The sequence below is a fragment of the Scatophagus argus genome, chromosome 13 (assembly GCF_020382885.2).
Source record: "Scatophagus argus isolate fScaArg1 chromosome 13, fScaArg1.pri, whole genome shotgun sequence".
Lineage (NCBI taxonomy): Eukaryota > Metazoa > Chordata > Actinopteri > Scatophagidae > Scatophagus > Scatophagus argus.
Window position 1 is genome coordinate 15,973,439 of NC_058505.1, and position 25,867 is coordinate 15,999,305.

Here is a 25,867-nt window from a genome sequence, read left to right on the forward strand (position 1 = left end):
CATCTAACACGTTTCAGCATTACTGCAGCTATCTTGCCTGTATGCAGTGTTTCCTTCATTTTCTTCCTTTCCACCATGACACTCTGCTGCACAGTATCTCAGAATATTCAATTAAAATACAGCCCATTTTACCTAGAAATTACTGCTGAAAAGACTTTGATTTCCATTTGTGCTTGTGGTGCAGAGATGCAGAAATTCCTCCACGTTGAGTGAGAAAAAGAGACGGCACCTCGTTGTTAAAAAGCCTGATATTTTTGTGTTTCTCCTCACAGTTTCGGCTTAGTGCTGCCTGCGCTTCACCATAAAGAGGGTAGTTTTCCATTGATGAGCCTGCACAGGCAGCTTCAACACCAGCAGCAGCAAATCACTACTCTGTTAAAAGGCCCTGATGCGTAGCAAACTCTCCTGCCAAGCCTCTTCGCTCCAAATCTGCCTGCTTGCAGACCCCCTGTAATTGGAGGCATTAAACTTGCTTTGGACAGGATGGCAAATGAGAGCTTTGAGCTTGGAAGAGAAGTGACTGGTGCATTCAGAAGGGGTACACAAGTAGATGCAGCTAAATCTGACAAATCACTGCCAATCCACCAGATCTGTGTGTGAGTTTGGTGTGTACATGGTTATGTATCTGAATATGCTTGTGTATTTGTGGTGCCTGTGTGTCTTTTTATTTCTGTGTGTCCTGTCTTGGCTGGTGTTTGTGCATGAATATGTGCATCCGGTATAGTGGCCGAGCAGCAGTTAATCTCGCAGTAATCACGAGGATCACTCTGGTCATGTCGGGATTTAATGTTGAACCTCAGACTTCTGGTCACTGACAAGCAACCGGCAGCCATCCTGCCATCGCTTCCTCAGTTCTCCCTCCAACAAGGATGCTCATTAAAATCTCTGTGATAAACTGTCGCAGCCGATTTCTCATCACTTAATGGTCTGTAATACGATAATGAGATATTTTCCTTTAGGTTAGCTGCCGTTTTGCAAAATCTTTAAAATGTGGCAATGTAAAATATTCTGCCGATGGGCTGCAAATCTCTGGTGAGCGTCGAGCCGGAGCAGCCTGCAAAGCTGGAAACGCTTCAAATGTTTAATGGTAAACATGATGCAAAACCTCACTTTTGACATATCAGAGCTCAGATGCAACGGAAAGTAACAAGCAAACGTGTCTAAAATAGGCTTGTGTTTTTGAGCTTGACTAAAAGCTGGGTCAGCCTCAAGTAGGGTCTGGAAAAATACAGTTTTTCTCTGGAAGTCTTTCCCCTCAGCAGTTCTGTATGTATACTGTTCTACTGTAAGGTCAAACATAACTACACAGCTTATTTATTTCAATGCAAAGAGCAGCCATACCACCATAAAGCATTTAGCCGCTTTGACACACATGATAAATACTATACTTCATGGGTCACCCAGTGGAATTGTGTGCATATACTGCACATATAGCTCTGTGTACATCTGAAAGCCTGTGTGCTGACCTGGTATGCACATTATGTGAGAGCAGCAGAGATGATCAGGGAACATGCAGAGAACACGACAACACCAGTCCTCCCTTTGGTGGCTGATCATAAAGCTGCTGTCTGAGCAGCGAGTCAAAAACCGTTAAGTACGAACCCCCTGGATCCCCCTGTCCCTGCCGATAGACAAGCTTTCTCTCAGTCAATGAAAACAGAAGGTGACAGCTTCACTCATCTGCACTGATATGGAGAGAGATCCAGTTTGTGTCCCGGCTGACAGATTAAAGCCAAACAACACTGACATTTGGTGTGAAGCCAGATTAACTTTGTCTCCTTGAAGCCTCTCCAGCAGAGCAAAATCCCCAGAATAGTCTTGTGGTCTTGCTAATTGGTGAGCCGTGAGGACCGGCCTTTGATTAACCTTAACTCTTAATGAGTCCATCCAATGCTGCTGTGATATTCTGACTGAAGAGGTGAAACACACTTGCTATTCCCTCTTTTTATCCCTTGGCCGGATAAGAGACCTGGAACTTCAGCCTGGTGAACCCGCCAAGAAATCAAAGAGAATACCAGAGATCTGTTTAATAATTTATTTGCATATGATTATCGTAAAAATACTGAAAGAGAAATGCTTATTTTTGTTGTAGTTTTCTGGCATTTTTTTCAATCTAATACACCTTTAATTGCACAGGGAAAAAGTCTGCCCTAACAGACACACATTTTCTTCTTTCATTGTGACATACAGTTTCAGATATGTAATGACCATTACACTGTAATTTCTCCATTTGTTTGCTCCTGAACAATAAACAAATAAGTATATAAACGAGGGTTGTAGAGAGGCCAAAATCAGCTCAAGCAGTTGTAACTGCAGAGCCGACAGGTCTAATATAAATATAGTATTATATACAGGCAGTTGTTTTACATAGGAACTGCGTTGACGGCTGGCGTGCTGAAGAAAACAAATATCAGGAGAAATGAACCAATGAGTGATTTGTCAATGTTTGTAGGTCAGGTCAATATTAAGGTCAGGATGCTATCATCTGGATAGTGATCTTTTCAATTCCCACTGATCTGCAACACATTTGCCAAAGTAAAATATACAACACAGCACGACTATGGGCTCTTTTAAAATGCAGCAATAAAAGTCTCCTCAGAGTTTTTAGGGGTGATTATCCCATTTCAGCAGAACTGCTCCTTCTTAACTCGTTCATTCATGTCTGCCTGGTTTGTCAATGTGTGAAAAAACAAGCATTGTAATAAAAAAGCCCCAGTACTTGTAAAAAAAAAAAAACAACAGAAAAAACAACTCTTTGCAATAATAGATAATAACTTAGCATTCAAAACAATGCATATATGAATCAAATAAGGTTAAGAAAAACATGGACGTTAAAGTCCATACAGCAAAATGCCACCAAAGCAACAGTTAATGTGGAACCTGTTTGTACTTTTCTCATGAAGAAGTTTCCACTTTGGCATGCACATGACGTGTCCAGCACAGTGTCAGTTACATCTCTCCTGTGACAGAGAGACGGTGAGAAGACTCGGATGCTTTGTACAGATTTGTAACACGTATTTCTCCCAGCACATGTGGAAGACAGTATTTAAGAGGAAGCAGATGAAAAGGGTTAAAAAACGGAAAGATTAACTGATTGGACTGAAGGTCTACAGATGTTTTAGGAACTGTTTTAAGAGTTCGTTTTAAGCAAGTGCTTGCTTTATCTTGGCACTGTTGCATCATCTAGACACTGAATCCTATCATCTGTGTGAGCTCTCCGGTCCTCAGTCTGAGGGTGAAGAGAGGGAACGACTGATTCCCAACCAGAAGAAAACACATGCAGACATGCAAACACAACCTGAGAGGGGGCAACAGGAAGTTTGGCTTTATGTCAATAGTCACAAATCCACAAGTGTCAAGTAATGAACACACAATCACACTGCAATGGTAAGTTCTCTTTAAACGGACATTAAACCTCCAGGTGGAAAGAAATCTCCAAAGCGGTCCTCTTTCTCCCTCCGCAGCCGAAGTCTCCTTCTTTTATTTTCTTCTTTTTATTTTACATCAGGCTCTGTTTGCCAGAGTTTCTAGGTAGTTTTTATTTTGTTGTGTATTCTCCAGTTTACAGCAGCTCAAACCCTGATGGGGAGAGTTTGGCTCATCTGTTGCCGAACGATTTCCTGACTGCTGTCCGGACTCTTCCTGTTGTGTCCCGGCAGTGTGCCTCCAAGCCGCAGCAAGTCCCTACCAACACAAAGCCACACAGGTCAGCAGCAGGTTCACAGCAACTTTAAACAAAAGAAGTAGCTCATTATTACTCCACTAAGTGCTTTCACTGAAGGTGCATAAAGGTCTAATCCGTCTTTGCGTCGGAGCAGCTGAATTCTGCATAGGAAATGCACCAAAGACCATGCGGTTATAAATAAAAAAAAGAAAAAAAAAACAGAGAACTATGAATATATGCTCAAATCTGCTGATCTAGAGCTTTGTCTTCGATAAGTCCACCTCAAATGCGGAGCCAAATCTATTCATCACATTTCCAGTTTCTTTAATAAAAGTTCCACATATTTCTCAGCTATCTTGAAAAAAGCGCTGCTGCAGCCTCCGAGTGTCCTTTGTTCCTCGGCCAGTGTCCTTGTTTTTAAAGCCCTCCTCGTGACTGAAGATACTCTGTAGATAGCGCTGCATCTCATATCCTCTCTCTTCCTCCACTATCTACTCCAACATCATTGAACAGCCAATGGCAGGTGAGCAGAAACGAACGTTTACCGCCTCAGACGCACCCGTGAACACAGGAGACGCTCCCTAAATCATGCTCTGACAACATGATCCTTTCTCTCTCCTACTCTTCCATCTATCTTTCTTGCTGTTGCATACAGATGAGGCCATAAATTAATCATTGGCATGTCATCTGCAAATGGCGACACATAGCATAACATGCACACACACACACACACGCATACATATCCCTTTCCTATTTGCCCATCACAGCACTGGGCGCGCCCTCCCCTGATGCATTAAAAAGCTCATTAGCAACCTAATTAAACACATTCCTCTCTTTTAGCTTCTCCTCAATCTCCCTTATTACTCACACTTCATCACCTCCTGCTTTTCCACATCAGCAGCTCTGGCTGCTGTCTGTCCTATCACCTACATTCCAGCATCCAGCCAAGTATAGGGGGAATTAAACCGAGGTCAGCCATTACATTTCCACACACAATTAGCTTCACTGAGCCCAAATCCTGGCATAGGAATCGCCCTTGGGGCTTGGTGTTAGAGTGAAAACTGTGAGCCAAGAAGCTGGCACAAGACCTGGATACTGTATGTATGAATTCTGCTTTTTGTGCATGTCAGAAACAGGAAACTATTGCATAGTCTGAGCCACAGAGTTGAGGATATGCGCTTGATTCATTATACATCACTACAGAGCTGAAGATCTAGCATCTAAACCAGCACTAATCATACTGTTGACTGGATGCCAGGCTAACAAAATTCAGAAGAAACACATCAGTAAAAATGGCTGGAACACTCAAAACAAGGTTGAAAAACAACTTGTCACCGTGAGGACGGCTACCTATGAATAAGTCAACTTCTACATTTCCAAAGGAAGTGTCACAGAGGAGGAAGCAGACGTTTGTCTGGCAGCAAAAACCCTTCAGCTCAAGACAAAAATCCTCCCAAATCAACCAAAAGCATAAAACAACCCAAACCCAACAAGCTTGAACCTTGTTGTGCCGCTCTTTAGTCCAGCAATATTTTTTTTTCACTGTGACATCTTATTCCAACAACCCAGAGGCACAGCTCTGCTTGTCTCTGCACCAGGAGGAGTCTTCATCCGGCACTTCACAGCCGTCATACACAATACACGAGACAATTTCACACAAGGTGAAAGAGAGGGAATTGCATCATCCCCTTTTTGTGTTAGCACTATTCGACTGCTACTGTAGAAAATCCTCAAAAGCATTTGGTGCTTATACGGAAAACCCAGAGGAATAATGCATATATTTTCAACAAAGACTGTCTACAGTAGCTGCCAAGTCAGCCAACAGCACAACAACACAGCCACTTTATGACGTAAGTTCCTGCAAATGTGCTATCAAATATTTCTACTACGAGATTCTGCATTTAGGTCCTTCCAAAGATAAACTCGATGAGATGTTTTTGCTGCAGCTATTAAGAAAGTAAATTCATCAAGTTTGTCTGAAAAGTTGATAAATCTTGCAGCAAACTTGCCAAGGTAGGAACACTGAAGCTCTTTGCTCTTCCTAAAATGAACTGTGAAATGACACATTTCCAAAAAGCACTTTTCTCGATGAAACTCCATCAACTTCAGTGTTAGAAAGGCGGTTTGAGAAGAATGCCAAGTGGATGAGAAAACTGTCTTTGATTGAAGGCTTCCTCTGTACCTGCAGAAGGACTCACCCTGAGTAGGTGCTCGTCACCACCTTGAGGCTGGCGGCGTTGCGGAGCAGTTTGTCCAGGGTGCTGACAATGCGGGAGAACTTGGGCCTCAGGTTTCTCTCCTTCATCCAGCACTCGAGCATCAGCTGGTGCAGCACCATGGGACAGTCCATGGGCGGGGGCAGCCGGTAGTCCTGCTCTACTGCCGTCATCACCTGAGAGACAGAAAATCATTCTTAAAAGCTTCAGGCACAGCTGTGCTTCAAGTTAAATGCTACCATCAACACTGTTAGCATGCTGCTTACAGTGTTCATCATCTCAGGTTTGCCCATTGGCATGCTAGCATTTGCCAATTAGTAGCCTACTAACCGTAAAGTACAGCTTAGGCTGATGAGAACATCATTAGTTTTAAGGTATTTGGTAACATTTAACTTTTGAACTGATGATTGTGCTAGAGGAAATGTTATTATGGTTGAGCCTTTAGGGACTTTCAATATCTTCAGCTATTTTCACAATAGTCCATCCAACAGTTGTCAGGATATTTCACTCTAAAACACAAGTCAAGCCCATTATGACACTAAAGGAAATGTCTAACATCATTACATCACATCCTCTGTCAACCATGCATGTCTGCATATTCTACTGCAACTTATTGCAATAATTGCAGTATTTCACTCTGAACCAAACACTGCTCCTAGCATGGCTAAAAGAACATTACATTTCAAAATATCGACCCAGAGTATCTTTCTCACATTGATTTAAGGAAATTTCGTGTACACTTTTAGAGTTAACATTTGGCTCTGACTCATTTGTATTATGCTCACTCAGTTTGGCCTTTGTTAGTGTGGTGGAGGAATAATCCCCAGTTACTGTACTATGTCCTACATTAGACATTTTCATTGGCTCTTGCTGTCACGCATTCCAATCTTCTCTTCACTGTCTTTACAAAACTATAAAAACAATTTTCCCAAAGACTCTCAAAGTTGTCACTTCAAAACTGTCATGATTGATAGGAGAGACAATAAGTGGAGGTTGAAAATGTTTGCTCATTGATTTGATGTCGCCTAACAATATTTATTTCCCTAGTATTTCCCTCCATAAGCTCTGTATGGGTTTTAACTCCCCACAACAATAAAAAATTGCCATTTGGGAACAATAGAATATTTCTGCTGCACTCTCTTCTCCTGCTGCTTGTCCTTTGATTTTTATATCGTGCTTCTAGCCGGCGAGCACCTCTGTTTATATCTTGCATTTGTTGACTCTGTTGCTTATTGAGCGATGACTGTGGCACAAAGGCTACTGGGAACAATAGAGGGCCTCGACTTTGATGCTTTCATTACTGCATGTGGGTTTTGTTATGAAAGTTATACATACATTACTGGCATTTTTCAATCTCCCTCCTTTCTCCTTTATTGCTATCAGCGTTACAACTCTCTTTTTGAAGCACAATACAGAGCAGATATTCCTTGGAGAATAAAGTGGAGGTGTAGACACTGCTTCAGTACTTTGTTCAGGAAGGAGGAACCAAGAGATTTCTTTTTCTTTCCGGTGAGCTCACTGCTGTAGTTACAATGTCTGTGCAGTGCAGATAGCCTACAGCTAACATAGCCTTTGTGTGTATGTGTGTGAGGAGGGAGGCTTTGCAGTATGGATTTGTAGAGGCTGGGCAGGCTAGAGCTGTAAATAAGGCGGTAAAAAGTAGAACAGAGGCACACAGCTGCATCAGCATCTGCAATGAGGAGATAAAGATGGTAGAACAGGCCCAAGTGCAACGTGTCACGCTGGAACCCAAAGCCCCAACAGCTCAGAGAAACTCTCAGCTGGCCTTAAACCTAGACATAACACATGTGGATTTGGTCTACAGGTGTTTGGAACATGAGACTGTCAGACTAACTCACGTCCTGGTTGCTCATGTCCCAGTATGGCCTCTCGCCGTATGACACAACCTCCCACATGACGATGCCGTAACTCCACACATCACTAGCAGAGGTGAACTTTCTGAAAGCGATGGCCTCTGGTGCCGTCCAACGGATGGGAATCTTCCCTCCCTGCTCAAACACGCACACACGCAGAGGGAGAGAGGGAGGTGGTAAACACGCTGGGAGACACTCCAGTCGTACAACAACACACACATGCAGAAGCTCATGCACATTTCACAGACAGGCTCGCCCACATTAATGCAAATACTGGCACACATGAACAGTCAAACATGCATCCATATGCACATGTGAAACAAGTGAAGAGGATCAAATTAACAAGCTCAATTAAACATGCACACGGTGTACAAACACAGAGCAGAGTCACCAACACGCAAACAGACATAATACTGACCAGAGAGCTTGTGTAAGTGGGGTCAGCTGAAGTGTCGTCGAGAAAGCGTGACAGGCCAAAGTCGGAGACCTTGCAGACCAGGTTGCTGTTGACCAGAATATTCCGGGCCGCAAGGTCTCGGTGGACATAGTTCATGTCTGACAGGTACTTCATTCCTGCGGCGATGCCACGCAGCATCCCGACCAGCTGTGTCATCGTGAAGCGCCCGTCGTTCAGCTACATAAACACAGCCAGAGATGGAGCAGGAGGGAGGGAGGGAGGATGAGGCGGATAATTGAACAAGGAGGAAAGCAAAGGAATGAAAGATGAGAAGGTGGAAAAAAAATGTGTTGAAATTTAGAAAGAGGCGATAGGGAGGAGTATAGGAGATAAGGAGAAAGCCTATCAGTCACTGAGGAAACATAAACATGACATCTGTCATAATGCTTCACGGCTGCTTCTGACAGTCAGTGACAGCTGACCTTTTCATGCATGCTGTCCAATTAGCTGATTAATTAGACTCTTTACTGTTGTACTAAAACCATTAGGGCTCAATCCTGACTCCACACAAAAACAAAAAGGAGAGCTGCAACGCTGAGATGAAAACCAGACAACTGCAGGAATTTATTTCATTCTTCAACTAACTAACTAGTTGCAGGTACCGGCAGTACACACTTGTTACCACAAAGCTTTGTTTGCATTTTTTTTGGCTTGTAAACATTAAAGCAAAAAGTGTAAATCAACTGAATTAGAATAGCATGTTGCTCAGAGCTTATTTTCCCCCCTTTGAAAGTCCTTGTTTTGCAGAATTTTGCCCTTTTATATTAACATTTGAGAAGCATGAAACAAATCTGAGATCAGGGCTGTCAGGGTTTAATTTATAACTTTCCACGTTTGCGAAGCGTGACACAGTGGGATAAACCCGAGGTCGTAATAAATCAACACTCCATCATTTGAAGGCTCAAGAAATGTGACGTGTGTGAGTTGACACTAATCAATCACTGGTTTGTTTTATAGTGATCAACTCATATAAAAACAAGGTTTGTTCTGTAAAGCTGAAATCCGGCTGTGAGGTCTTCCTTCACGACCTGAGTATTTCACTGATGTAGAATTTGGAGGCGCGGAAAAAAAACACAGTTTTCGACATAATCAATCCCTTCTTTGACTCCGCAATGAGAAAGCAAAGAACACAAGAAGTGACATGACAAAACCATAAACATTCTGCTTTGTAGTCTGCATACTCCAACGAAGTCTGACAGCAAAACAAGCCGGGATGGATGGATGTGTAAACAGCCATGATTCATAGCAGGCCTGCACAGCCTAGGTGGTGTGTACGTATGAGTGTGTGTCATTATATATGCTTCTGCATGTGCATATGTTGTTTGTGTGTGTGTGTCTGTGTGTGCGTGCACATGTGTGTGTGTGTCTCCAGGGAGCTGCAGTACAAAGTCTTGTGAGACACACATGGACAGTTTGTGCACATGCGTGTGAGTTAACTCTCTGGTTTCCTCGTTAGAGCAGGACTCAGAGTTCCTCTGAGTCACAGTGTGTGTGTCACTGGCGGGGGGAGCGGGGTGAGGACAGCACAGGCCGTGGACAGTTTTTTATGTTATCTGTCGGACAGCTGACTGAGAGGAGTGGGTGAGAAGGAGGAAAGAGGCTCAGGCCTGCCTCTCAGAAGCAGGTCTGCAGCTAAGTATTGCTTTCATTATCAATTAATTAGTCCATTTTCTTTTTTCAAATAATGAACACTTGTCCGGTCTATTAAATGTCAGAAAAATGCGTGTCCATTACAATGTCCAAGAGACCAATGTGATGAAAACAGAGAATTAATTGGCATTTCGCTGATAATTGATTTATCATTTAAATCATTTATCAGCTTATTTAGCTTCTCAGACATGAAAATTTACTATTTCACCATAATAAAATTGTCAGTTGGACAAAACAAGTAATTTGAAGATGCCACTTGGGCTCTTACAACCTGTGATGAGAATGTTTTGCTTCTTTCTGGAATCTAATGAACAAAATGATGAAATAAGTAATGGAGAAAATGACTGGCAGATTAATTGAGAGCAAAAATAACCTTCAGTGACAGTCATTAGAAACTGCTGCCCTTGTCTGACCAACAATACAAAATATGTTCACTGTTAATTGATTACCCAAATTGTTATCATTTTAATGACTAAACAATTAAGCTTGGTATCCGTTCTCAATGCTTTTCTGGTTCAAATCAAAATGTTTCTGCAGCACTTGAGTGCCAACATTCAGAATTGAGGCTGCATATTTAAATAACAGTTACCATATGAGAAGTTATAAATATTAGTTTTAAATATTAGTATATTCTAAATACATATATTACATATATTTAAGGATTTTAAGGTATTATATTCTTCCAATTAAGAAACTGGAAAAAAGTGCAAGATATACCTAGAAAGGTAAGGCTACAAATAACATGTTTGTCATCATCAAATAATCTAATCATTATTTTTTATTTTCATTTTATTAGTGAGTCAAAAAAAATAGTGTATAACAGTGACCGTCACATTTTCACAGTTATATAAAACTGGGAAAAGCAACATTTCTACATTTGTAGAAGAAAAAAAAGAATGTCAGTATTCTTCCATGGTTAATGACTTAATATTAATTTATCACAAAATTAATTAATTAATTGACTTACCCGATTTCAACTCTTTTTGGATTAAATTTCGAGTGACCTTTAATGCATATTGTATCTATTTCTGACTCCCCAGAAATAGATACAATATGCAACAAAGATCGCCAATCAGAACTAAACTGGAGACAGTGTGTATATGATATTAACCTCACTAAAGTGAAGAGAGATGTCAGAACAAACTGGATAATGTTAAGGCTCATCAATGTCATTGATAACGCTGCCCAGGATTTCTCACCGTTTATGCAAACAATCAGTTGCTTATTGCTTGAGGATAAACTGCTGTTGAGCCCAGCAGCACAGCACATCGATTCACCAGAAACATTAAGTAACCTCATCCAGCATAACAGTTGCACTAAGCAGACTTCTTCACAGTGCAGCCATGCAAGAAAACACCTTTTATTGAATGTAAATGACATGTAATAGCCCCCACGCAGCTGGAAATGTACTGTGTGACACCTCATTTCTCATCCTGCCTTTGTTCAGCGCTTTGTGTAGGTGGTGTTGGTCTGAACCGAAATCTCTGATCAGTAATGTATTCTGTAGTCGTACAAAGAGTCTCTAATACACTGAAGCAAACCTATCCAAAGGTCTGCTGTGTGACAGTTTTCCACCAGGAGTTTGAGCACTGGAAAGCCTGTCAGCATCAGTCAGTCACGTCAAGCAGAGACACTATGCCTGTCTGCAGGCGTTATATTGCACATTTAATCTCTATCACTCAGCAAGCGAGAGCCTCAGGGTGTTTTACAGAGAGTAAAACATTCCGATAACCCAGAGTTGTCGTGAATGTCTGTCTGTGTGTTCCTCTCAGCTTTGATACAAACAGAAAGTAATCTCTGTCAGAGGTTGTGCGGCACGCACGTCCTGCCAAGCTTACCCTGAGGAAGGAATCGAGCGCTCCGTTCTCCATGAATTCGGTGATGATGAGGACGGGGCAACTCCGAGTCAGGACACCCTCAAGCCGGATCACGTTGGGGTGGTCGAACTGGCCCATGATTGAGGCTTCGGCAAGGAAGTCCCGCCTCTGGCGCTCGGTGTAGCCGGCTTTCAGCGTCTTAATCGCCACAACCATCTCCCTGCGACCCGCCTGCTTGAGACGACCACGACACACCTCGCCGAACTCCCCTGGATTGAGAGAACAAGGTGTGGCGGGATAAGGGAGGGAGGGGGTGGGGGTGATGGGGGAGACGGGTTGAGTGAGCAGAGGAAAGAAGAGGAGGGGTGGTGGGAAAGAGGAAGACGGGGAAAGTGCAGGGAGAGGGAGCGTTACTGGTCGGATTCGGGAGTGAAGGAGCTGATTTGAAAGAGTTGAGGGTCGGCTTCAACTGTGGAACAGGATTTGAAGAGAGATGAGGAAAGTGGCAGTCAAGGTCAAGGGTCAAAGATGTTGGGGAGAGAAGGGGTGGCTGGTATTGATCGAGTGTGCAATTTGGGAGCAGTGAAGGGAGACAGAGGACGGGCAAGGAACTTTGGGGTTTTGCATATGGTGCCTGAGTCCAAGTGTTTCAAAGGGAGAGAGAGAAAGAGAAAGAAAGAAAAATAGGGAGGGAGGAAGGTTGAACGAGCAGGAGCAGACTGTCATTTGAGGTGAAGTTAGGACGCAACATGCTGCTGGAGAGACGAATAAAACAGAAAAAATAGACTAGAGGGAAAAGAACTACAGAGAAGATTTTCACTTCAATCCTTCCCACCAGCAGCTCTCATGCACACTCTGAATCTTAACTCTTCTCTCCCAGAGATGCCTCTCTTACAGAACAGACTTCAGGGCTTGATGGCACACTCCTGGTTGAAAATAAATGATTAATGAACCTAAATTATTCTCTGTCCTCTTGGACAAAAACAATGGCGCTGTTTACCTGCACCGATGACTTCTTCTATTTTCACGCAGGAGATGTCTATCTCTTTGGCGAACTCATGGACGGCGTCGTTCGGGTCCTCGTAGGTGAAGGGGTCGATGTACACTTTGACTCCAGGAGAAACTGAAAGGGAAAAGTCACAGAAAAGTCAACACTTAACAACGCATTTCCGGTTAATATGGTTGAATGTTTCATGATTTTATAAATATATAAATAAATGTATACATTTTAGTAAATATGCTTATTCGCTTTATTGTTGGGAGTAACACCACTTGTGCCTTTATGACAAATATCACACTACAGTCAGGAGATGGTTAGCTTAGCTTAGCATAAAAAGAAGCAGCAGGAACCAGGTCAATCAAAGCTCCCTAATTAATACGTTTTATCTTACAACATACAATATACAATTCATGGATGCACACAGTGTTGACAAGACATCAGGAAGTTACTGTTGTTTTTGAAGAAAAAAAAAATTAATCTGTGAGCACGATAGGCAAATTTTGCCAAGCTTTGGACAGACCAGCCATTGGCTCCCAGTGTTTATACTAAGCTAAGCTGATTGTCTAGTAGCTTCAGCTTCAGCTTGGAGTGGTATTGATCTTCTACTGAATTTTATTTATTTTTGAATTTTACTCAACTATTAGGCATATTGCTCAGTGATGAACAGAAAAAATACACACACACACATCTTACAAAGTTCACATATAAAAAGTGAGTGTAGTGCCAAACATCAGGCAGACAACATTAGCTTCTTCTGTGCAAATAGCGTAATGGTTTCCTGCCTCAATTAGGTGATTGGATAATTGATTGAATCATTTAGTTAACTGCACAGGCATGACCAAACGACCACAGAGAAGGCATTTCCCAAGCTGAACACATACACTTACTGTATTGTTGCAGTTTCTCAGTGTACTCCAGCTCTGAGCCACTGCGCTGCTTCCTGTAAACAAGCCGCACATAAAAAGTCACACTCACATGATCAGTCTTGATCCTTTCCAGGTACAGTGAATGAACCTAATATCTCACTCGTCTATCAGATGAAACCACAGACTGCCAAGAAAGAAACTCACAGAGCAGCTGTGTTTCTGTTTCTCCTTTTTGCAGCTACAGAGTAAGTACACACTCATTGAAAGTATGTTAAAATTTAATAAGCCTCTTTGTTCAGAGTCTAACAAAACAAAACATGTAGTTCTGGCTTGCAGTAATAAAAATCAAGCACTTACTTTAGGCAGACAACAGCGATAACCACCAAGGCAACAATGACCACCAGACCCGCGGAGGCTGAGCCTATGATGAGAGGCAGCTGGTCCTGCACTGACTTCTGAGGGTCACCTGGACGAAATAACACCCACAGACACAAATGAGTATGTAACAGCAGAAACACCACCTGAGGCATTAAGGGGTGGCCTGCACTGCAATTGTTGTGGCTATCAAATAAGGTGGCTATAAAATGACTTGGTTTGAAAACTATAGCAGCAGATCATAGGAACAGACTGCAAAGCAGGAGAGAGGTTGTCCATACTGTGAAGACTGGTGCTGAAGTCCATGGGGTTACTGTAGCGTCCGTATCCGGCAACGGTGCGAGCTCTGACCTGCACCACATAAGGCGTGGCGGCCCTCAGGCCCTCCACCTTGGCTGAGCTGTGCTGGGCCGTTACAGTGTGGGACATTGTGTGGCCCTGAAGTGAAACAAATGACCATTAAATCAACAATATTATAAAAGCATCAGTATGCAACTTTGAAAAAAAGAAATCACCCAATGTCCATGTTATAAATTAAAATTTGCATAAATAAGAAATAAAATGCATTAGCACCATATTTAGAGGTTTTGCTGCTACAGCTTTTCTTGGTCTGGTGTGACCCATAGCTAAAGACAGATAACTTACGCCTTTATAGCTTGTGGTGGATAATGTTAGTTAACTGCATTGCTCTGCAACTGAAGTAATTTTGCTGCCTTTTATGATGCTTTTTTTCTTGCAGTACTGTTATGGTTCATTTTATAATTTACCATTATCCATTTATGGCCACAGTGGTTTCTGTTTAATAAAAGTTATACTGTGAAAAGCAAGACTAAAAATTAGCTTTTAAAAAGAAAACACAAAGTTCCTCAAAGAAATCGCAAGTAAAACAGTAAAACAAATTTTTTGCTCATTTATACACACATACACCAATCAGCTATGACATTATGATTACTGAGAGGTGAAGTAAATAACACTGATTATCTTGTTACAGTGGAACAAATCAGTGGTTCAGGTAGGAAGTATTAGGCAGCAGGTGTACATTTTGTTCCTGAAGTTGATGTGTTGGAGGCAGAAAAAGTGGGCAATCTTAAGGACTTGAGTGACTCTGACAAGGGCCAAATTGTGATGGCTAGAAGAACAGGTCAGAGCATCTCCACAACTGCAGCTCTTGTGGGATGTTCCTGGTCTGCAGAAGTCAGACCTACCAAAAGTGGTCCAAAGAAGGAAAGAGATACCACAGCATACCTTCAGGCTAGTGGAGTCCATACCTCAACAGGTCAAGGCCGACCAAAAGAGGGACTTACTCAAAATTAGGCTGGTTGTTATAATGTTATGGCTGATCAGTAGCTAGTCTTGCAGCTACAATTTCTTTTTATTTTATGATTCTTCTCCAACTGTGCTACTGTTACATGACATTTAGCCTTTACCCTTACATTGTAATTATCACTTCCACTAAAGTGTGCTGGTTAGCAGATCTTACAGACTTCACACTCATGGCCTTGCTCAGATTAAAATTAACACTATGTAGAAAAAAAAGCAGACTCAACTAGACATGGCAATAATTAATTACTTTTTTAACTCAAATGATTTTGTTCAGTTCAGTAAGTTCAGTTCTGTAACAAGATTTAAACTTGTTAAAGTAACATTTCAGTCAGTAGCCACTGCAGCTTCTAATGACAACAAGCTACTATTCTGACAGCAGTCGGATCAACTTGGGGGAAGTTGTGTCAAAGGTTTGTTAAACCTATGTTAAACATCTGAATCTGAATTGCACTGCAAAAAGACAACGTTTTGCACAATTAATCCATTTTCTGTAGCGCTTAATCAGGATCGCAGGGGAGCGAGCGCAGGGGTTCACTCTGGGCTGCTCACCAGTCAATCACAGGGCTGACACACAGGGACAACCACACACACACTCACAGGCAATGTAGCCAATTAATGTGCATGTTTTTGGGATTGTGGGAGGAAGCCGGAGTACCCGGAGAAAACCCACGCAGACACCAGGATTCGAACCTTCTTGCTGTGAGATGACGGTGCTAACCACCATGCTACCGTGTCGCCCTTGCACAATTCAATATGAAGTAATTCAACAAAGCACTGAACTGGAAACAAACAGCTACAAATTATGTTGTATACTTGAACAACGTAATTCTACCGTTTACCTCATAACTGTCGAGACGGAGGTTTAAATGATGATGAGATTATGCCGATGTTAAAACATGATCTTACTGTGATGACATTCCATAGTTGTGAAATTCTCCCAAGGATTATTAGGGATTCTCTGCAATGTTTGCAAAGTGCCTGTGCCTGTTAATAAAACTGGCAACCAATACAGATTCTAGCATTTTGTAAATGCAGTGCTGTATCTTTTGTACAATATGTAAGGCTTTACTAGATGATTTGATCAATACTATTGATGTAGCATCGGTTGGTAGATCTGACAAGCCCACAATTGGCAACAACCAGACACACACCCACATACACACACCCGCACACACATTTTCGCCATCTATAAAAAGTCTTCTCCATTGTACAAGTTGATTTTCAAGTAGATTTTAAGATTCAACAGGGCGTACACTGTGAACTACACTGAGGCAATGGCTAAAAAGTCAGCGCTTACCCTCTCATGGTATTTAATCTCATAGTCGAGGATGACCCCGTTGGGTTTCTCAGGGGGCAGCCAGGACAGGCTTAGAGTGTCTGAGGTGGAGCGCATCAGATGGACGGTGGGCACTGCTGAAGGTGCTGCATTTGGACATTAGAGAGGACGCAGTTTACATGACACTACAAGGCACTGGATTTTCCCTCCCTTCCCTCAACATCACTTTAGTGGCTAAGTTGCCAAGATTTTCTCTTTTGATGTCACAAACCATCACGCTAACATAATTATTATTCAAAATACTTCAACCGGAATGGTACATGTTTCACCATCACTGTTCTGCAGTTTATTGATTTGCAAGGCCTGAAAGTGACTGAACTGACAGTCATTGTCTTGGGTCCATAAACTGCAGTAAGGTGGATTAAGTGCAGGTTAACTGGGAGAGTAATTACAGCCTGTGAAAGGTGCTGAGCAGCTTGGTTGATGATGACTCTGCAAATTTTATGTTGAAAGGTGACATTGTCAGTGATGTAACGTTAGATGCCTGGTTGACAGTGTGCTGACTGCTGACAGTGGAGATATAAAGTATAATTATCATTTTCTCTGGCTTTCCCATAACTCCCTCAGAAAAGAAGAGCCCTAGCTCAAGGGTTTTCCATCTGCCGCTCTCAGTGAGCTTGTTCAACAATGTTTACTGTTGCTGTTAATACTAATACTAAGAGCTCATTGAGACACTCATTGACACTGACTGAAAGTAGGATCCACTAACCAGGCTGTTTCACTGTGACGTTAAGTGGTATTGATCGGAGCTGCTCTATGAATTAACTTGTGCATGCAGACACATCCGATGTCACTGGATCTTCTACTAACCGGCTTGATTGGTGGTGATGTTGACAGTAGAGTAGTTGGGTGAGATGGGGTTTTTCCCAGAAACCCCGTTGACGGCTTGCACCTCAAAGCTATAGCGGGTGTGAGCCTGGAGATTCCTCACCACCACCTTCCTCTGCCTCAGCCCCAGCCTGCGTGGAGCGATGTCCACGTTGTCGTCGCAGCGTGTGCAGGGGCTCCGGTCTCGCAGGCATTTCTTACACACCACGTTATAGACGAGGTCGCTCCTCCCGCCTGTGTCCTCAGGCTCCTCCCACTCCAAGGACAGCGAGGTCTCATTCACACTGGATATAACGTTGCGAGGCGCTGAGGGGATTGCTGCATAAACACACACACACGTAGGTGTTAAAGGAAATAGGCAGGCAGAAAAAAAACACACAACTGAGGCTTTGGTCATGTTTCCTATGCAGTGCTTACATGTTTTAATATGTTTGTCAGTTGGTAACAAGGGGAGGTATTTCACGTACAGAAAACAAGTTTTTTTCATAAAATCCTTTCATACAGACACTGCAGGTGCAAAAAAGAATTTCCCTTCGGGGATAAATAAAGGAATTCTGATTCTGATTCGCATAAAAAAATTGTGTTAGACTGCCCAAATAAATTCTTATGATGCAGCAAATACCATGGAAACACGTAAAAACATAACAACATAGGGAAAATCCATCTTGATGCATATTAATAAATAATCATATTCAGAAACAGCAGGATAAATACAACATATCATGTACGAGCAGAGCATCACTGTAAAGTAACGTCCCTTTATGAAAAGCACCGTCCTGTACAGCTGGGAACTACCATCCATCCCTATGCATAAAACCCTCTTTCAGCCTGTGGAATTTGGCTAATCCACTCTTGATAGAAATTCATGTTTTTGTATCAGTATAACCCAAGCCCTTCATGTTTCAAAAAGCAGTGCTGCGTTTTGAGTGAAGAGTGTTTGAAACCTGGATAAAGTATGATAACCACACAGGGCGGCAACAAAGACCGGTGCAGCTAACATGCTTTTCATCCTATTACGACGAAAAAAGAGAAGGGCTCTGTCTCTAAGCTTCCAGCAGCAGAGAGTCTAACCTGTTTCAAAGCAGAGAGAGAGAGAGAGAGAGAAAGCTCTCAGGACATCAGCGCTTGTCGGCCAAAAGCCGCCTGTCCTCTGAGTTCAGCTTGCCCTGAGCCGCATTTCACTCGTCCTGTCCTTTCTAATTAGGCAGCCACAGTTCAGAGTGGAGGCTCTCCTAATTGGACACCCATCTAAAACACACGCTGAGTCCAAGCTGCCGGCCATTGACTGGCTGAGCCTCTCTTGTGCAACACACCACTTCGAACACAAAGCACAGGCTGCCTGGCACAAGCTCTGACAGACCACAGGGACAGAACTGTCGGGCCTGTGTGTTTCTGTGTTTGTGTGTTTGCGTGTTTAGTCGGTGGTGGTGCTTGTGTCCCTGCCCGCCTGTCTGTGTGTGCTGGTCAGTGTCCACAGTGTTCCTGTGACAAGGATCTGGGGAAGACAGTTTGGGCCCTGTGTGTCATTTAACGTGGCGAAAAGCCCCTGGGGGGTGATTTTACACGGTCAAGGCAGCACATGTCGCTCTCCATCAGCACGACTGCTGAGACTCTCAGAGGCCTGTCCAAGCATGGACACTGCAGTCAGCACCAAACCACACTACTTAGGATTACTGACATGCAACTGCAGATTTTTCATTTTTAAAGTTGGACTAAATTTGTAATCTACCATAATTTTTAGCAAGGATACATCAGCTAAAATGATACTGCGGCTAAATGTTATAAACGAGGATATAACTGTTAGTGGACACAACATTTCAGCTTCAGCACTGTTTCTGACAACAAAAAGCAACAGCAACCTGGCAACGAAAGCAACGACAACCTGGTTGTCGACGGCGAAGTGATTTTAGCATTGACTTAAGTATTTAAAATATTTTAGCACCCACGCAAATATTGCTCCATTCTAATGACAGCGGCAACATCATCAGTTGTAACAAAAAAAGTGCCTCTTGGAGAACAAGACTTCACAACAGAAAAATAAATATCATGTAAATCTGCAATAACAAATTTTTGGCCACTCTGAGGCTGTTTGCTGTTTGTTTGACTGAAAACAGCTGTTTGCCGCAGCTGACAACACGATGAGAGCGAGGAAAGATAACCAAAAGTTGTGGACTAGACAGTTAAAAAAGCTCTGTAAAGCTGAGGGCGGCTACAGATTCAGGTGATAATTCCCTGCAGGTTACGTTCACAATGTCACACAACGTTGTCATGTGTTCTACAAGTCCACAGTTACTCCTTTTTGCTAATTTTCTAATTACAATTTCAGCCACATAAGTGCACAAGTCAAGACAAACAGCAAGCATATGTTCATTTCAGTTGGACTTTAGAAACAGTGATAGCTGCAGCCTGGCACTGATCATTTCCCATACGCCACTTTTACTCCTCTGACTTTCAAAGGAGGAGAGTTGGCACAAGAAAATTTGAGGATTTTTTTTAGTCTGTGCAGTGGAGGATGACTTACTGGTGCAGCCAGAGTCTGGGGGGTCGCTGTCAGCGCGGTAGAAACCATTCTGGCACGGACAAATATTGGCTCCTCGTGCACTGGTCCGACTGTTGGATGGGCAGGCAGCACAGGATCCCTCTCCAAATTTGGATTTGAAGGTCCCAGGGATGCAAGCTGGATAAGCGGGAGAGAAAATAAAAGGAACAATAAGAACAAAACAACAAAAAGACACTGTGCTGTCACTTATCTAAAAGAAGAGCGTCTGTCACATCTGTCACAGGACAAAGACTGTACCTGTGAAGCTCAGTACTTACAGAGACAATGTGGATACGTACGTGACAAATGGCAAAGACTAAAGCATAAGGTCTTATCTATGTATTTGCATCTTTTCATTCTCTCGACCAGGTGACATTAATCTCTCCAAAAAGAGAGTCAGGATGACAGCTAAGTTTCATGTTGAAGAGGAGGAAAAGGATGATAAAGATGAAGATAGACTGCTGACAGGAGATTGCTGTTGTCAGACAAACAGGGACGGAGGATGCTTCTGAGAAAAGGGATACACCCTAAACCCATCAATCATTGTCTTTTCAGTCCGCAGCTCTCCAAACCCCACCACTGAATACAAACAAGGCATCCACATACGTGCAGAACAGCTCCATAATAAGTCAATAAATCAGTTCAAATGAAGGGACATCAGAGTAGCCTCAAATTAGCAGGGGAGAGTTATTAGAAAAATATACAAAGTGCGGTAATCTTAGACCATGTGTCCAAGCCATTAATTTGAATTCCAAAGTGTCACGCTGAAGGTTGGCTGATATCGAGTCTTAAGGATAAACCAGCATAAGCCCAGACTAAAGGAGGATTCAGATAAAGGGGATTAGCAGCAAAAGGTCTGGATATACCCGCCTCCAGAGCCCCGCGTTTTGCTGTTTGCCACATTCCTAACTGGTGGTGTAAAAGTGGGGTTCCTGGCAAACATCTGTCCTGTCAGCGTGAGGGCTCATAAAAGCCAGCCAGTGAGAGACGGAGTGTGATTAACTAGTTAGCCTAAGTGGTCTTTCAGTTTGAACTCAAGTTCCTCCCTAATTCCCAACAATGGCACTTTTAGGAAAATCAGCACAGCTAATGGCCCCGCATTGTGGCTCTAAAACCGTGCAATAAAAAGCCAAAGAAGATAAGATGAAAATATACTTTTTATTCCTGCTCTCATAATTCAACAAAACCTTTAGGCTCTACACTCTCTGATCTGATTTATTTTTCTTCTATTACATAGCATGTCATCATTCTCTTTTATTTGTTTGTTTGTTTTCCTCGCTTCTTTTGAAGAAGGTGCTGAATCACCCCATTGGCTTGCTTTAATCCATAGACCTCTTTGGAGGACACTATGATTCTCCTGTTTTTGATACACTAATGTTTCCCTCTCCCCCTTTGTTGTTTCCTCTCTCCTCTTCTTTGCCCCCTCTCCATCTCACGCAGTGTTTGGCTGCGAGTGAGTGGTGAGATTGAGGTAAGAAATGAAATGTCTGAGTGATTAATGCTAGCGTGGCAGTGTTGGCTCACGTTGGTCTGAATGGTGTTAATGAGTGTGGCCGCCTGTAGATTAACTAACGGGAGGCCGCAGAGGAAATTACACTTCCTCATCGCAAGCGCTTGCTGAAGCCCTGGAGAGCTTTTTATCAGGCTTTGGCGGCAAGCTTTTAACCTTGAGCCGCCAAATGGCAACGAATGAGCTCTCCAGCGCATGTTAGACACTATTTCTCACGCCCAGGTGAGAGGAGGCTTTGCTTGTCTGTTTTGACTTCTTGCAGCCTCCTCCCTTTTCATTCTTCTTCTTTTGGCTGCTGATTCCATCCCATCTTTGGCAATTCACACCTTTTAACTCACACCATCTCTCCTTCTCTGTTAATATCTCTCTTCTCTGGACTCTGGATGCCTTTCCCTTCTATTATCTGCATTTTCCTCTCTGACTCTCTATTCTGTGCCTTCCCGCTATCTTTCTCTCCCTCCCGTCCTGCTCTCACAATATTTGTATGCTGCTCCTCTCTGCAACACCTCATTAATTCATACTCTCCTCCACCCTCCTTCACCCCCTTTCAGGAGCCACACAATAAATGCAGAGAGGAGGGCGCAGACTGAGGTGACTTGCACTGAGCATATAAAAAAGGTTTGGTTAAATAAAAGCCCAAATGTCTGTTGTTAAATACACATACCCTGGCACTGAGTGCTGTCCGCAGAAGGCTCGAAGCCTGCAACGCAGGTGCACGAGCCCACGGGAACCATCCACTCGCCATCTCCGTTGCAGTACAGCTTCAGAGGGACGGACACCTCCATAGCATTGGTCACACAGGCCCCCGGAGCGATCACTAAGGAGGTGGCTTCTGCCCCTGTCGCAGTCTCGGGGAAGACAGCGAAACTTGCGATAGTGGTGGAGCACTTCTTGAAGAAAACCCTGACTGAGATGAGAGACATGCAGGCACCCAGGTCCTGGAATGCCAGGTAGAAGCCTGCCTTGGAGAGGGGGCCAAAGCTGCGCACTTTAGTGTTGATCCTGCCCGTCTCCAGCAGAGAGAAACTCTCATCTGGGGCGATAGTATCCACCTTCACATAGGGGTTCTCCCTCCACAGAGGGCTGGTGTCTGTAGCTGCGTCCCCGTCTGACTCATAGTAAAACAGATTAAAAGTCTCTTTGCAGGAGCCGGGGATGTTGGGGATGCTGGCACAGTCACGGACAGAGAACTTGAGCTCCACGTAGACGCGCAGAACGCCCTTGCGGGGGATAAAGTCTGTCCTGAGCCAATTGTTCTGGTTGGGCTGTCGAACATTACACACCTGGTAAGTTCTGATTGGGCTCATGGAGTCGTCGTAGCCGCTAACCTCCTCCCACTGTGGACACAACAAAGAGACACGGTGACAAAGGAAGAGCTGACAGAATAAATGAACATACTGCGAGCACTGGGGGCAGCTGATGCGGAGAAGAATGGAACACATTTAAGAATAAAACAAGACTAAGTTCAACTGATTGTCTAAAGTATGTTCCTAATGCGTCATCAGTTCTCATTCAGCAACAACTGGGCCACAATGGAAACTCACTTATCCAACATGCTGCTAATTAAAGTAATGTTAAATGCAGCAGATTGTAATGCAGGTCATTCAGGCACGGAGGACACTCAAAACAGCGAAGTGACATCTGATACAAATAAAGAAAATAAAAATGCAACACATGCACCAACAGACACATTCTCACAATGTGTTGTCCGCATGTGGCCTGCGAGGAATAATTTGCAGCTAAAATGCTTCTAATTGCATGAATCATTCAGAAAATTTCAATAATTACGGACTATTAATAGAAGACGTTTTCCTATTAAAACACATTTCACGGATTATGCCTATTTTACAGTTCTGATGCTGATAACACCTTGGAGGTTTGGAAAAAGAGGGATGTTTTGCAGCTAGGATCATCAAAAATATGTTGGTTAGGCCTTTATAAAAGTCTGCCTCAAGTAGCTATTAATCATACCGCAGACACGCATAGGAAGCAGCACTCCTATCTGTAGCTGCTGCAATGCAATTGAAATAGCCTCAAGAGGAGATTTGGTTTCTGTAACATATAGATTTGTTATCTGTGCTGGGAGAGATGAGAGTATAAAACTGGGTGTTTTAAGTGGAAACTTTCCCAATGTATCTATAATGCAAACAGTGAGTTATTTATTAAAATGGCCGTCTAAACGCAGTGCTGTCAGCGTGAATGTACTTCAGCAGCACTCCGGAGCACTTGAGCTTACCCGGAATACATTATACACATATATTTTCTGTAGCCTACACATTTAGCCTGAGAGCAGATATTTGCATCTGTTGTGGTTAACGTAACAGGTGGACCTGTGTCTTTTTACATCATGTAGCTTTGAAAAGAACAATGTAACATGACTCCTGCCCTTGTGTCAATGTTAGAATAAAAAGGTATAGCTTTATGTGTTGTTAACACTGGTTTTTGTATATTGTAACTAACATTGCGGGCTATGATAAATGGCTCCATTGGTCAATAAATTTAGTCCATTAGGAAATAACCTTGTGAGAAGTCAATCTTTTTTGATTTTTTTTTTTCCTAATTCCCTCTTGGACTGAATGCTTCGTTTCCATAACAAATGAGCTTCCTAGAAATTGATTATTTCAACTGGAAGAAAATAATGCATAACTCATCTCACGTCTCTGAGCTCCTGTGCAATTTATTCCCAAACGATGAGCCCAAGAGTCAGCATTGGATGTCATAAATCACCAGCAACACGTTGATGCACTACCTGACAAATATGATAATTGCTGGCTCCCGAACGTATGGGCTTGTCAGGCGCGAGGAGAGGGGCTGCCTCGCCAGTCGTGACATATGACTTCATGGATGCTAGGACATTCAGAGCCGGCCCTTGTAGGGAAAGGAAGGAGGAGGGCTGCCGAAGATCGTTTCCATGGAAACCCACCATTTCCATTGACTGACTTTGCACTCACGTAGCGAAGACAAATTACACTGGCCGGGAGTGGGGGAGGTCTGTCAGGCTGTTAGCCCCGGGGTCAAATTCATGTTGTTTTATTTTCTCACCATTCCTATAGGGGGTATCTACTGAAAACCTTAATTTCTGCCAGTAATGCACTCTTGGGCCCATATTACAAAAGACACAGACACATGCTTTCAATTATCAGGCTCTCTATCCTGGGGAGACACGCAAGGTAGAGCATACCTAATAGTCCTTACACACTGTGGGGATTTACTTTGTGTATCTGCGTGTTTGTTTGTTTAACGTACTATATTTGCTCGTCAAGCTTTCAACATTTTCTAAACACTGAAAATCCTTGATTTCTTCCACACAATGTCACACAGTGTGTTTTTCATTTGGTTTTTAGTATCCAAAAAAGCAAACATACACTGCAAAAACAAAGATATAAAACAGTAGGAGGTGTGTTGTTCAAGGCAGACTGGGCTCTATTAACAAGCAAATGGAGCAAAAAAAAAGGAGGGGTGGGGGGGGGGGGGCATAAAACAAAATAAAGACATGTGCGCACACACACACACAGCTAACTCACCCCACTCTCTGGGAACGTGGTCCAAGCCAGCTCTGTGGTTGCCCACCGACTGTCCATAAGGGTTTCTGCAAAAAAAACAAAAAAAAAACGAGTAGGAGGAAGGTTGACAAATCTGACTTAGATGGTGTGAGGAGAAGAAACCAAATTGCTGCACAGCATTAAGGAGCACACACACACCCTCTACTTGACAAAGGATGCAGGTAAACCCCCCCCACCTTCCCCATAACCTGCACCCACATGCACTCAGTTTTTGAAAGCGCTGACAATCATGGCATATCTGTGATGCTGCCTAATTAAGGCTTTCTCTCTCTGTGTGTTTGGCACTCACAAATGCACTCCTTTCAATATTCATTTGCGAGACTAAGAACAAAGCATCCTCCGAGATGCCGTCAGTGGGAAGAATTTCCATTAACTAGCACTGGTTCAGAGAGGTCACACAAGCACTGGCAAACGTAATATTTCACATTTGGAGGGTTTTCACGCAGAAAACCCAAAGTTGCCAAATGTGTAATGCCTCTCGACTTGAGATTTGTCAGGTGATGTGACCAGTTGTTTTGGTCGGCTTGCTGTTTACGACTTCACAAGGAGGTGAGAGTTGGGCAGACAGTCACAGGAGAAGCAGAGAATAAACAGCAGGATCAATGAGCATTGTTGTCAGACTGTCAGTCAGTTGTCACCTGAGTGGTGGTCCGGCGAGTTCACGTTACACCTCAGACGAGGAAACACCTCTCTAAGTCCTCAATATGCAGCTGTGGCTACAGCGACTCCCATTGTTCTGTTGCTGTTAGCGCATAATTACTGCAACAATTACACTTTCTTCACGGAGACTCAATGACATGACGCCTGCTGTGCACCATTTGCTCACGAGTCGTTGATAACTGTGCTAAA

The 25,867-nt window shown here is 43.1% G+C and overlaps 1 protein-coding gene across 2 annotated transcripts in view; it reads right to left on the bottom strand.

The window, feature by feature from the left end:
• Positions 1 to 2,027: 2,027 nt before the first annotated feature.
• Positions 2,028 to 25,867, bottom strand: part of ephb3a (eph receptor B3a) — a 29,233-nt gene continuing 5,393 nt past the window's right edge. For both annotated transcript variants that reach the window (XM_046409337.1, XM_046409336.1), the window contains 14 exons: positions 24,980 to 25,044; positions 22,120 to 22,792; positions 19,928 to 20,083; positions 17,389 to 17,724; positions 16,540 to 16,664; positions 14,201 to 14,357; positions 13,902 to 14,010; positions 13,566 to 13,618; positions 12,679 to 12,801; positions 11,700 to 11,947; positions 8,173 to 8,388; positions 7,740 to 7,889; positions 5,863 to 6,056; positions 2,028 to 3,684 (listed from right to left, as the gene is read on the bottom strand). In XM_046409337.1, coding sequence (XP_046265293.1) covers positions 3,573 to 3,684; positions 5,863 to 6,056; positions 7,740 to 7,889; positions 8,173 to 8,388; positions 11,700 to 11,947; positions 12,679 to 12,801; positions 13,566 to 13,618; positions 13,902 to 14,010; positions 14,201 to 14,357; positions 16,540 to 16,664; positions 17,389 to 17,724; positions 19,928 to 20,083; positions 22,120 to 22,792; positions 24,980 to 25,044 — 2,717 coding nt within the window. In that variant the 3' untranslated portion in view covers positions 2,028 to 3,572. The remainder of the gene's footprint in view (positions 3,685 to 5,862; positions 6,057 to 7,739; positions 7,890 to 8,172; positions 8,389 to 11,699; positions 11,948 to 12,678; positions 12,802 to 13,565; positions 13,619 to 13,901; positions 14,011 to 14,200; positions 14,358 to 16,539; positions 16,665 to 17,388; positions 17,725 to 19,927; positions 20,084 to 22,119; positions 22,793 to 24,979; positions 25,045 to 25,867) is intronic.